At 35.0% G+C, this 13,791-nt stretch overlaps 1 protein-coding gene across 5 annotated transcripts in view; it reads left to right on the plus strand.

Moving 5' to 3' along the window:
- The window catches only part of CCDC85A (coiled-coil domain containing 85A), a 213,798-nt gene that overhangs the window by 167,991 nt on the left and 32,016 nt on the right, over nt 1–13,791 (plus strand). For all 5 annotated transcript variants that reach the window (XM_004458183.4, XM_023588668.2, XM_004458184.4 and 2 more), the window contains exon 3: nt 2,077–2,153. In XM_004458183.4, coding sequence (XP_004458240.1) covers nt 2,077–2,153 — 77 coding nt within the window. The remainder of the gene's footprint in view (nt 1–2,076; nt 2,154–13,791) is intronic.

A 13,791-nucleotide genomic window follows, 5' to 3' on the forward strand; every position in this document is an offset into this window, starting at 1 on the left:
ATTCATATTTGCAGTAAATGCTTTGAAACAAAGAGTTGGTTTTCACCTGTTATAATTTGACATTAAAAACTGGATTTGGGAAATGTTTTCCAAATTCAGGAATTTGGCCTCTTTTTCTGAACTGGCATAATATAAGGATTTTGGAATTTAGGGAGAAACGTAGCATTACCATCAATTATATGAAGTGCAAAATGTGAGATAGAGTGAATGAAGATGATAAGTGAATTGAAAAGAAAATTTATTCAATGACATTTTTCAAATAGCCCCCTGAATCCCTCTGTATGGAATCATTTCAACTACTTTAAATTTCACAGCTTTAGAGATACTAAAGTACAGAGGAAAGAAAGATAAGGTGCAAATTATAAACAAAGGAGAAAAATTTTATTTGTTCATGGTTTAAATGGAATATTGCTGAGCAACTTTTCACTCTGATGGGCCTTATCAAGTAGTTGTTTTTCTAGAGGAGAGAGTGGAGCTTGCAAAATTGGTAAATCAAACGATCTACATTCACATGTTGATGATCTGCAAATGACTTATTCATTTTGCTAGAGTAAAGTAGAATCATGAAATCAATAATTTTGCTGTTTATTTATGCTGTATACTCTTTTTTTTCTCTTGGAAGAGTTCATAAAGCAAGATCTTATTTCATTGAGCTAAAAAATACAGAGCATATCTTTAACAAATGCCTTCAGTTTTCTTTACCTTGTGTTTCTGTCCTCCCATATGAAGAAAGCCAAAGGCTAAGTCTGCTCTATCGGTATGAGGGCAGTGGGTAGTTGTATTCGTTTCAGTGATGGCAGCTTTCTGCAAACGGTTTGTGAAGATAGGCATGCTGTAAACTGGTCAGAGATGAGCTTAATTGTTATATATGAAAATTACGGGCTGAAGCTGCCTACGTGTTTTAGGAAAACAAGATGTTCTAGTTGCCTTAGAGGTCACAAAGATTGTAATTGAGTTTATATAAATAATTTTCATATAAAATCGTAGTTTCCATGATGCATTTTATATCAGGAAATTAAATTGCATCAGAATCCTAACTTAAGATTGTCAAGGCTCTGAACCCTTAAATGTACTACCATCTTTCCTCTTGAGAAGGGAAATCTCTCTTGTTGTTTTGTGTTTCTGAGGCTGAAGTACATGAAAAAAAAACCCTAATAACTGAGGATGATCTATTGCATTAATATTAATCTAGAAATATACTCTGAAAGGATTTTACTGCCATGTACTTTTCACTGTACCTGGAATATGTTCCTTCTTGAGTGATGAATGAATTGGAGCTATGCAAATAACTATATGATGCACTTGAATATTTTCACTTTAATGAAGAAAAGTTGTCATATTGTTTTCAAAAGTGAAACTCCTTTCCTCCATGTGTACCCCTTTACCCAAGGGTAAAGCTGTAAACTTTAGAGTTTCACTATGGATTGGAAACTAAGAACAATGCTAATTCTGAATTTTCAGCATATATCTGAGCTTGTGAAGAAATGAAAAGAAGAATCAGTGTCAGATCTGCCCCTGCTTCACCTGAAGATTTGGGAATGACTTGGGTCTTTGTCACACTCAGCCAAAATCAAAGACAAAATTCAGCCTAAATTTCATGGTTGGTCTCAGTTAAATTTTTAATTTCTGTAGATTTGTGAGAACATGTATTTTTTGGGAAAATGAAGGGAGCTGGATGATTTGAGATACATTGTCTTGTTTTCTATTTTTAACAAGAAAATTTGTTTAGAGTTAACATTACAAAAAAGTTTCATATGGGACAGCTCCATTGCAAGCTCCAAAAGCATAAAATAAGGAGAAAAGAGGATAATTCTCTTCAGGTTCTTAATATTCTGAGGGCTGCATGGTTTAGAAACTCTCAACACCTATAAATTTCTCTAATTTTCCTTAAAACTAGCAATTGTTTAAACTGTTTATAGTTTCGATGACTTCTGTTTTTTTTCTGGGGAGAAATCTTTTTTTTTAAAAAAACAGACTAATCACTACATGATTTGAGTAAATCAAGCCAGAAATATCCTGACAGTGCACCAAACAAGACCTGTGTGTATAATGTGAGTTCTTTCTTTTTAATTTTAGAATCAACCTTGTCCTATGTTAGGCAGCTGGAGGCAAGAGTCAGACAGCTGGAGGAAGAAAATCGCATGCTGCCCCAGGTGGGTGACTTCCAGAAGCTCATAGCTAGTCAGTGTCATTTGAGTTGTGGCATTTTATTTGGAATTTAAAATCTCAATTACATTTTCTCCTTTAAACGGTAAAGATCATTTTGTAAATAGTCATTCATTAATGCAGAGTGTGATTACTTTCCATGATGGCCATCATATTATCCAGGTTTTAGGTGTGATGCTAAAGGATACAGATGCCTGATATAAAAATCTAAAATAATTTTGAAAGGAAGAAAAAAGAAAAAAAGTAATAGAACATAAAGACCCTTTGATAGTCTTACTCATATACATCATGCATGTGGTTGGTAGATATTAGAGAAGGGTTTATTTAAAAAGTATATTTGCTAGTTTATGAACTAGGTAAAATGAGGTAGTTTGAAATTTTCATATTGTATCTAAATTAGTACTTTCTGAAATTCTTTGTGATATAATTGAGCTCTTTCAGTACACAAAGGTAATGACAGTAACTGACAGTTGTTCCTTTGGAACTTCATTTCTTTTCCTTGGTAAATGCTATGTGGCATATTTTTTTTTTTTTCTGGGAAATTAAGACCTTGCCATATATTTCACTTACAAAATTATTCTGTGGGCTAACTTGGTGAAAATGATTTTGATCTTTGAGGTGGCAGTTTTTAGGAAATGTTACTTTGAGGAATTGAATAAATCTGAGAATAGGTGGGTTTCCTTTATAGGCATGTAGACAGTAATGCATTGTAATATTTTATAAAAGAATTTTCTAGGCAATTAGTCACTCATGTTTTTTCCTACTTTCTGGTGGCTATTTCTGTTTTGTATGTAACTAAGGGAAAATTAAACCTCAACCAACTAGTAGTCAGCAGTTTAAGGAAAATAATTCTTCTAAAGTAAATAAAGATTGGTTATGATTCAGAAGAAGAGATTTGAAAAATCACTGCACACACTTTTTGGAAAGACACTTTAGGTATTTCTAATCTTCTGTTTTTAAACTACTTTTGCTCAGTAATGATGATTTGGGCCAAGTGCCTTATGCAGCAAAGCCTTTCATGTTCTTTGGTTGGTTAACCACCTGGCTAGAAATCATGAAATTAAAAGAAATTACTTTACTTCCTTCTCTTTTCAAACTGTATGTATGTCAGAATTCATGATGACAGAAGGGATTGTTGGCATCACAAAATAAAATAATACTGGTAGAATTTTTCTTTTCTCTTTTTTATTTTTACTTTTTAAGAATTATCCTTACTTCTTTGCCTTTTACATTGGTTTTATAATATGATAGTGCTAGGGCATTTGACTGAAAACATCTAACTTCTTTCCCTATTCCAAAGAAACTTGAAAAATATAGTTTTTTTTTGTGACTATTATACCTGGTTATGCTATGATACCATCTCTCAGGCAGCTAGAAATGTATATGAAAAGAAGCAAACAAAAAAGTAGATGTGTTTCTTATTTTCTCTCTTGAGTGGAAATTGAGGCTCACGTCAAACATTGAAATGGTAACATGTATGCCATCTTATTGTAAAAGAGGTGCAAAAATGTGAAATGATTTCCTGACTGGTTTTTAGAAATCTGTACAAGTTTGAGAGATACTGAAGGAAGATCCAAAAATTCCTCAACTGTGCTTGATGTGTTTATCTGTGTATTTAAATACATACTACTTGCATAGTTAAGAACAGGAAAGATTGGTTCACTTCCCAAGTTAAAGTGTTTAATATACTTTTTAAATGTATTGCTATTTTACTGTCAAGGAAAGTAAGAGATGATGGCTGTAAAAGATAATGTTTTATTCACTCTATGATGTGGGATGCACCACTTATACGTTTCATTAAGGAAGAAAAAATGATGTTGGCAGCTCTCCCATGTCAGACTTTTGCTGATTTCAGAGATGTTAAACTGAGAAACATGTTTCAGACTTAAATAACAGTTATTTGTGCATCCAGAGTTCTTTAATGCAAGGAAATCTTCCTTTTGAAATACACTATTGGACATATACAAAGGAATCACTAGAGCTACTTCAATTCAAAAACAAGATTTCTGTGAAATTTGTCTGAGAACGTTACCTTCATTTACAATTGAGATGGATATGGTAGAACTACCAGTTATAACCATTTCAATAAACACCACTGCTAGGAACACAGACAGTAGCTGAGTCCCTAGGATGGACACATAGTGAGTGGCTCTCAGAGCAGTGAGGATTCTGTAAAGAGAACCCTCATGGAAGGCTGAGACTTGGGCTGGGTAGCACAAAGGTATATGCAACTTATTTTTAGGACAACAGAGGACACACTCTGTTCTAAATGTACCTTAGAGAATATCATTAGAAGCAAACAGCAGATGTTATTGGTACTATTACAAATAAAGTATGATGAGCTTTCCCTACAGAAACTATTTCTGCCTGCATAGTATCAGGTGATTTGCAAGCTCAATTCAATACAATTCAAAATACTTGCATAGATCAGTCTCAATATTTGAATGCTTGATTTTCAATTATAAGAGCTTGCTCACTTGTCTTGACTAGAAGGTATTCCTTTTCATGCCCAAGCTTATGAAGTATGTCCATTTGTCTTTGGAGAAACAGGAATAAGAATGTACTTGGCAGGAGGAATCCTGTCTGTATCAGATGATCTTTTGTGGCTGTGGCCAGGTTCTTTGCTGAGAGTTTAGAGTTTAGATTAATGTAAATCATTTTACTGGAGGAGGAAATCCCCTTACTGCTTAATAATTCTTTATATAAAATCATATATAGTGAATAGAAAGTCATGGCTTTGCCCTAACAACTTATATATTTAAAGATAAGCAACAAGTGGGTAATAAATGCTTGTGGGTTTCCCTGGTCGGGTACAAAGGTCTCTTCATTTGTAAATGATGAGGTTTCTCCCAGCTCTTAACATCCTACATGCCCAAGTGTACATGAAGGCTGCTCATGTCACATCCCAGAATAAGGGGTTCTTTATTTATTTTCTTTTCCTTTCTGTGAATTTTAATTTCTTTTTAAATTTTTGAAAAACTTGTAAAAAGATACTTAGATTATATAAATATTACATAAAAAATAAAGGGGAGCTCCGTTTGCCCCCCTCCCCACACCTCCAAAATTTCCCACATTAACAACATCCTTCATTAGTAAGGTACATTCAGTGCAGTTGATAAACACATTTTGGAGCATTGCCATTAAGTGTGGATTAAAGTTTACATTGTAGTTTACACTCTCTCCCAACCATTTCTGTAGGTTATGGCAAGATTTATAATTGCCTGGATCTGTCATTGCAGTGTCCTTCAGGACAATTCCCAAGTCCCAAAAATGCCCCCATATTACACCTGTTTTTCCCTCTCCTTGCCCTCAGAACCTACAGTAACCACTGCCTCTACATCAATGATAGAATTTCTCCCATTGCTAGAATCACAATAAATCTGTAGTAGAATACCAGTAAGTCCACTTTAGTCCATAGTTCAGGATTTAGTCATAGTTGAAGATTCTAGATGGTGATGTTCACTCCACCTCTAATTGAGAAGGGACTGTGATCCCATAGAGCCAATGGATGGGACTCTCTTGCTTGCAGTTGTAGACTCTCAGTTCCTTGGTATGGTAGTTGTCCATCATCACCTCCATGTTAGTTGTCCTGGGTGAGACCAGTGAACTGGAGAGTAAGTGTTGCAACTCCAATGAGATTCAGGGCCCAGCTGGCACATGGACAACACAAAGTCTCTTGGAGTATACCTACAAACTCTAGTACTAATTATAGGTTCAAATAGGAGGACAGAGGAGCCATGTGTAGGGAAACCACAACTGAGTCCTACTCTGTCACTCTTGGGAGCATAAATTCCAAAGTAGAGCCCACTGGCAAGGCACTAAACTCCTGAGCTATGTGCCCTGACTCCAGACCCTGTCTCCAGACCCCTCAGGAGCTGGGGTAGTATCTACTTTGGCAGTCAAAGAGATCCTGCTGAGACTTGCATAAGTATTACCTTTGGAATGATCTCCTGACTCACTTTGAAGTCTCCTAGCCCTATAAACTCATTTGTCTTTACCTTTTCCCCCTTTTGGCCAAGGTCATTTTTCAGTTGCATTGCTAGTTAGAGCTTGGTAGAAATCCCTTCGTTCCAGGGAGGCTCATCCCCAGGAGTCATTCCCACACTGGGGGGAAGGTAATTTATTTATGTGCTGATTTTGGTTTAGAGAGAGGCCACATTTGAGCAACAAAGAGGTTCCCAGGAGTCAGCTCTTAGGCACCCTATAGTACTAGCCTAAGTTTCAATTTTAAAAGTAAAGGTTCATATGCACAAAGGGGAAATATTGAGTTGGTTCTCTATAGTGGACTTGTGGAATAGAATATCAGTCCAACAGCCATGCAGGAGATTGTCCAGTGAGCCCAGGAGCTCTTAGCTATTATGGTTTCTATACTGTCTTACAAGGATCACTGAACTGTCCTTAAACCCAATTTGTGAATGCAAAGAGGTCCAAAATTATGAAAAGTCTCCTTATTAAAAAATAAATAAAACCGCAATATTTGTTAGGTTTTATTATTTGAGAAAAAAATGTCTTTTAACAATTGGTAGAAATGATAAAAATCACCTGAACTCAGGATATCATTCTTGAGAACATAAGCTAATAGGAACATATTTAAAAGACTGTATTTAAAAATATTTCAAATGATTACATTTAATTTCTCATATGTTGAATGCTAACCCTGTCAGATTGGTCTGTCAGCCTCACTATCTACATATTTGATATGAAATGAACCTCAAATGACTGTTATTTAAATTAATGTAGCAGCTTTCTGATGAATTTTGAATAAAATAAGGTGGAATTACCCACAATGACATAAAAAGGTATGTATAAAAATATAAATAACTAGATGGTTAAAATGTAAATAAAATGGTATAAAGTTGTCTTAAGGAATTTTTATATCAAAATAAAAAGGACATACTTGTTTCTGTATACATTTACATATAAAAGCAAACTTTCTCTGGATGAAGGGTCATAGATTTTCAGAGCTAGTTAGAACCTTGTACATCACCTAGGACAACTCCATGTTATAGACAAGGTATGGGAGTCTCCCAGCAGTTAGGGATATTGTCCTGGTCAGGTAGCCAGTTAAAGACAGGCTCAGGCCAAGATATAGGCTATTCAGTGTTTTTTGTAGCATACTCATGCTACCTCCTTTAATCATTGCATACCATCAGTGTAATTAAAATGCTAAATCTATTCTTTTCAAATGTATTATTTCTTTAACTTTTTTTCTTAAAAATTAATGTTAGCTATGCTTAACCATCTCAGATTTGCTGGGCTTTTATCCTTGCTTTAAGGAAAATGTTCTTTTTTTTTTTTTCCTGTAGGCCTTAATATCCATCATAAATTGAAAACAATTTTTTTACACTTTTTATAGGGTCTTCTCATCCCTGACAGACTTCGAAAATATGTCAAAATCATAAAATTTTATCACACACATACAACATATCCAAATCTGCCTGAAAAATTCATATTTAACAGAATGTGGTCAGAGATGGCCTTTTTGTTCAGAGTGAATTTGGGGACAGTAGACAGAATGGTGGTTTTGAAGGTATATGCCCATGAAATTGGAATTTTAGGCCAAATTCAAAACCCATGCTTAGCTCTCTCCATTTAGTTTGACTTTTCCTTGATGGTCACAGTATTTTTAATCTTGTCCTAGCCAGTGTGTTTATATGCGGCATCTGTAAAGAAGTTTATTAATCTAGAAAAATCTTTAAATTGATGATATAGAATACCTACCAGATGATTTCATTCTAAATAACTAGTGCTACCTTTTGTAGATATTGCCACTATTCAGACATAACTCTTAAGTTGTTTTTTTATTTTTTTTCACCTAGTCTCTTCTATTTTGTGTTGACATTGAATTTGGCAGCTTGAAGAGGGCTAGAGACAAGAAGCAGTTTGCTGCAGCCCCAAAGTCATTTAAATACATTTGTTGACAATCCTGTTGGGAAATGTTATGACAGCAGTATCTACCTGGAAAGCACTATATGCCCTTTGGGCCCCAGAAGCCCACCCCCACACAAACTACCTGTGTCTTGAGAGACCAACATTTTATAAAGCAAGTTTCCAGAACCGAGAAAGGCACCCTGATCTGCCTGGTGCCACGTGCTTACCCATGTGCTGGGGTTCGCTTCTTGTGTTGAAAGGGACGGCAACTCTGAGCACCGTAGAGCAGACCCCTCAAGAGATGTTTCTATTCCTGTTGTGTTAGCACACACTTAGAAGTCTAATTTTAGGAATGGAAATGAAAAATCTCCCTCTCATGCAATTTGGTTACAATGCGGCCTTACAATGCAGTCTTTCAGTGCTTTGGGGAAAGAGGCAGGGCTGTTTCTAGAGCAGTTTTGAACAAAGGAAAAGAACCTGTCACTGCTGCCAGAAGTGCTGAGGAGGGGACAGAGGAGCTAAAGAAACAGCTTCTCACTTCCATGGCAACGCACTCCAAGCCCAGCGTCACATCTCCGAAGCACTAACTCACCTCTGCTCTTTTGCAGAGATTACCTGTGTGCTGGGCGGTGGTAGGAGCATTCTCTCTGACACTAGTTTTCCCTCATGTGCTTTGGCTTTCTTTTTTTCAGCAGAGAGATGTATTTATTGTTTTTGCCTCCTTTTTCTTGTGACATTTTCTAACTATGGTTTGCTAGTCTTTTTGGTCTTATAGGGCCATAAATATATGATTCCTCTGGGGTTGGAATAACTCTGGAAAAAAAATAAGTAACTGTTACATAAACATCAGGCACAGAGTAAAGGTTTCCAGGATGCTCAAAGCAAGTGGCACTAGTCTTCATTTGTTATTTGCATGGAAATTACCATTCTGGCACTCTGAGGAGTAACTTGAGCAAAATTGTTTTTTTTTGCATGAATAGCAACTCTAATTATGTTGAAAAACCTGGGTAAAATCTGGATGCTACCAATAGGAAAGCTTAGCTAAATCCATTATGGAATGGTTGTTGTTGGAGTCACATCTGGGGAAAATATGGACTCCATCAGATGAATAGTGCTTATGGATTATTACCGTTTTCTCTAAATCAACAGATCTATATAATTAAAGAAAAGGAAAAGGCTTTTATGTACAGTTTAGTAGAGCTTTCAGGGGACAGATGGGAGCTACGCAAGTGGTATGGGTGTACTGGAATAGAAAGGATAAATAAATATGGAAAGTAAGTTTATGGGGGAAAAGTCATGTTAGAGAACCTAAATAATTTGAGAATGGATTAAAGGAAAAGCTAGTCTATCAGAGGAAAAAATATGAGTAGAATTCATTGGAAAAATGTGTGAGGCAACTTGGAAGTTCTCAAACTGAGGGGCATTCAACTGAGAATCCCTCATATTTGAAGGTTCTTGTTTGAGAATCTCTGATACATGATGAACAAGTTTCATTCTAATGAGAGAAAATAGGTGAAATAGAAAAGCAAAGAGAAAATAAGACTATGCTACTTCTTAAACTTATTAGTAAAATTATTATTTTACTAATTTAAATTTAATTTAAAGGGGACTAAATGATTAGGAGCTGTGTTATAAGTTTAATTCCATAATATATTTAACTGTTATCTTTTTTTTTATACCTACATTGGTATGTTAGTAATTCTTTCTTCCTATTATTTGGGCACATTGTAAAAAAGTGGTTTGTTATAGCCATTAAAATATCAGCATTTTTGTTACCTGTCCTTGGCAGAATTTGACGTAAAAAATTAGGGGACTCTCTCAGCATCAGATTTTGCTGTGCAGTACTATTCATTAGAATCATAAACATTGAATGCTTGGGAAAAATTTGAGATGTGTCTTTACAGAAACTAATGTTGCATTGTACTTGTAGAAATGGATATCTATCTTGTTTTGTTTTGTCTTTTTTTCCAAAGTAAAGCCAAAAATAAAAAAATTTAAAAGAGTACAGTTTCCTTTTTAAAATAAGCTAGGGTCCTACTCAAGGTATGAAGAATCTTTTTATTTCCAGAAAATACAGTATTTGTTAGGTTTTATTATTTGAGTAGAAAATGCCTTTTAGAAGGTTGGTGTATGCCTTTTAAAAATTTATGTTGTGATCAACTAAGATTTGGTAAATTTATCAGATGGTATACTAATACAAAACTAAAGTTCAGTTTTCTCTCTGTTAATATAATGCAGTTTTCTTAAATTATTTTTCTGCTCTTAGTAAAGGAACTAAATCTTTTTCTTAAAATTTTACACTTTTGTCACTTTGTTAAATAGAGAACCAAATATTGTTACTGTTTAAACATATTGTTCATACCTGACAACTTTTAACATTTTAAAACAAATTTTAAAGATTATCTTTTATTTCAAACTGTTGCAAAGAATTTCTTCTTTCACTTTGTAAAATGCAGGGTGATAAAGTAATTTCATTTAATATAAGTTACATGGGAAGTGTTTGGGAAGGGCTATAAAAATTAAAATGGATTTTATAACCAAAAAAATAAACGAATAGAATGTTGGTACAAATGATTGTTAAAGATCACCAGAATTTAGGATAACATTCTTCAGCACGTAAGCTAATATGAACATATTTAAAACATTACATTTAAAATATTTCAAAGGATTACATATAATAAATAGGGGCATGAATTTTTCCAAAGGGAATTTTAAAAATTATGACAAAAGAGAATATAATGTAGCAAATATTAGAAAATTAACTTTTATCTACTTCTATTTTATAGCCACCTTATATGTATTCTTTATATAGCAAACTTTTCAGGATTTCAAATTTTAGATAAGCCAAAACGAAGTACTTTGAAAAAGGAATGACAAATGCATGGGATATTGTGGATTAGTTTTTTGCAGTGTGACTAGACTGAGGAGAAAACAAAAGAGGGACTGCATGTAAATCAAAGTCAACCAGATTTGTGATGCACAGAGAGAACAATGTCCAGAGGAAGAATATTTTTTCCCCCGAAGTTATCTGATTTATTGCATTCAATCTGTAGACCCCAGCATCTGAAATAGAAGTTGTTCTGCAAGAAGTGGACTGGGCCATTCTTTAGATTTCATTGCTAACGTAGAGAACGAAAGAAAGGTAGGAGGTTTACTGGGAGATGGTGATCAGCGTCACCCTCACAGTTTATAAGAGCATCCGTGTATTATCTTTCAGACTGATCACTGTTGAGCTTGTATAACCTGGTAGCACATTACACATGAAGTTAATTGAAATGCATGTAGAGAAGCAGTGTGAAGAACGAGGGCATAGAAAATAAATTACAGGCCATGTGCCTTAACTATATTACTACTTAGGGCCTTCAGTAGCTTGGTAAATAATTGCTAGTAGGAGGAGATTTAAGATTTATTTTAGAGTTTATTCTAGAAATTCTACAAAATAATTTCTATATCAATAAGCAGTACAATAAGTACGTACTTTTTAAAAAACAACCCGCCCACTTTTAAAGTGGCATTACTGAAAATAAAAGTAGACTGTATTTCTTCAGGCCATGCCAGCCTTAGTTGGGGTCAAAGAGATGGTGGTAGTGTTCTCTGTCAGCCCAGCCCTAGTGAGCCTGCCTGTTCCCCCGTCAGTGTATCAGTTTTCATCTCTCGTCTGAACTGTAGTCCTCTGCATCACCAAGCTGTGCCCTCCCTGAACCGACTCTGGCTGTTGACAGGCTGCTGCAGTGACGTCCTGGACATTCCCCATGGCTCCAAGATGGGAATCCTGAGTGTTCCAGTCTTCTTTAAGCTAAGAATAATTCCCCTTGAGAATATCCTCCCATCCCAATTGAGTTCCACCCTGTTCCAAGCCCTAAAGTCCTTAGAGAAAGTAGCTCCTTACCTCAGAGTAGGGCTACGCCCAGGAAAGGAGGTGGGAAGGAATTGTTCCTATTATCAAGGCTACAAGCTATTTAAAATTGTTCCTCCTTTGTGAAAGCCTCCATTATCCTCCATTCAAGTATTTCTTCCTGATCTACTTCTTCCTTTTGGCAGGACTTCTTGCCCTCAAACTTCAGGTGCCTCATGAAAATGGACTGATCTCAGATATTTATGATTTTAGGAGCATTTAGTCAAGATACACTTGAAGAATCAAGACCTCTTTCAGAATTTTTATCCTTTTTGATATTTTGTAACTTCCATTATAGAGTTTAGTGGGGTATAAATAAATTTGAATTATTACTTTTTAAAAAAGAAATATACAGCATGGAGACAGCTTACTTCTTCACTTAATACCTTCAGATTCACTATTTTTGGTAGTTTTTCTTCTTTCGTTTCTATTATTTTTTTAATTAAAAATTTTTTTAATTGTATTTTTTTGAGGATACATAAATCACACAAAAAATGTTACATTAAAAAATATAAGAGTTTCCCATGTACCCCACTTCCCCAACCTCCCACTCCTCCCACATCAACAACCTCTTTCATCATTGTGGCACATTCATTGCACTTGGTGAATACATTTTGGAGCACTGATACATTGCATAGATTATAGTTTACATTGTAGTCTACACTCTCCCCCAGTACATTCAGTGGGTTATGGCAGGATATATAATGTCCAGCATCTGTCCCTGCAATATCATTTAGGACAACTCCAAGTCCCAAAAATGCTCCCACATCACATCTCTTGCTCTTGGAAGTTATATTAGGAAAAAGAATGGGTACTGAAATGTAAGGGTTATAGAAGAAATATAAATCAGACTCAAATGCAGTATAGCAAATAAAAAAGTTCACTGTCTTTTCATCACCTAAAATGCCTCTCATTTGTTATAGAACAATAAATGTGGCCCGAGTTTTAATTTTTGACAGTTAAATAAGTAATAAATTCAGGACCAGATGGGAGCCATCCTGGACTTTTACAAAAGCTGGCTCTAAGAAAGGAGGCTTTATAATAGTCAAGATATATCAGCTATTTTTGACACACAAGCAGGTGTGTCTTAATGGCAAATAGAGATTTTTTTGTTTAAACATTTTCATGTGCCAGAAAATTTAATATCCACAATAGAAATCTTATAAGAGACAAGCAAAAATATACATTCAGAAAAAATTATAGTCTCCATAAATACGTTCACAAATTAATTGTGTGGGGAAGATTGATCTTATCGTTTGGGTACCTACCATGGCTTCACTGCCAAAAGTTAACAGAAGCTAATGTTAGAATTTGGGTGACATTTTTCTGACAAAGAATATTTAACAAAGAGGGATTTGGCAGCTTCACATTTTGAAATTTGTTGTTTTGTTTGGGACTACCCCTATCCTCATGCCACTCCTTGTTTCCACCATACTCATACTTTAAAAGCATGATTTCTTGACCAGCAAAATTCACATGATTCTGTCTGGGCATGAGAGAACAGATAAGGACATCTGCTCTCAAATGTTATCCATTTAAAGTATGTATTTTACTCAGGATCATGATACTGACAAAGTTCTCCCAAATCAGCCATGAGAGTGCCTCTTTTGATTATAAATAGAATATTTCTTGGTGGCTTTTCAGAGATGTAAATGATACTATAGTAATTTATGAATATGTATTACTTTAACTGGTCTTTAAATCAATTTTGTTATCACATCGGCCTTTTAATACTTTATTGTCTTATTAAAAGATGGTTTTTATTTTAGATGTATCTTTCATGTTAATTCTGTGTTAGCTCTGCTTGAGGGCCTCAGTCCTGGGGTTTTAAGTGTTTAGCATTGTGGTTTGTTAAGGAG

This window comes from Dasypus novemcinctus, chromosome 17, assembly GCF_030445035.2.
Source record: "Dasypus novemcinctus isolate mDasNov1 chromosome 17, mDasNov1.1.hap2, whole genome shotgun sequence".
Taxonomy (NCBI): Eukaryota; Metazoa; Chordata; class Mammalia; order Cingulata; family Dasypodidae; genus Dasypus; species Dasypus novemcinctus.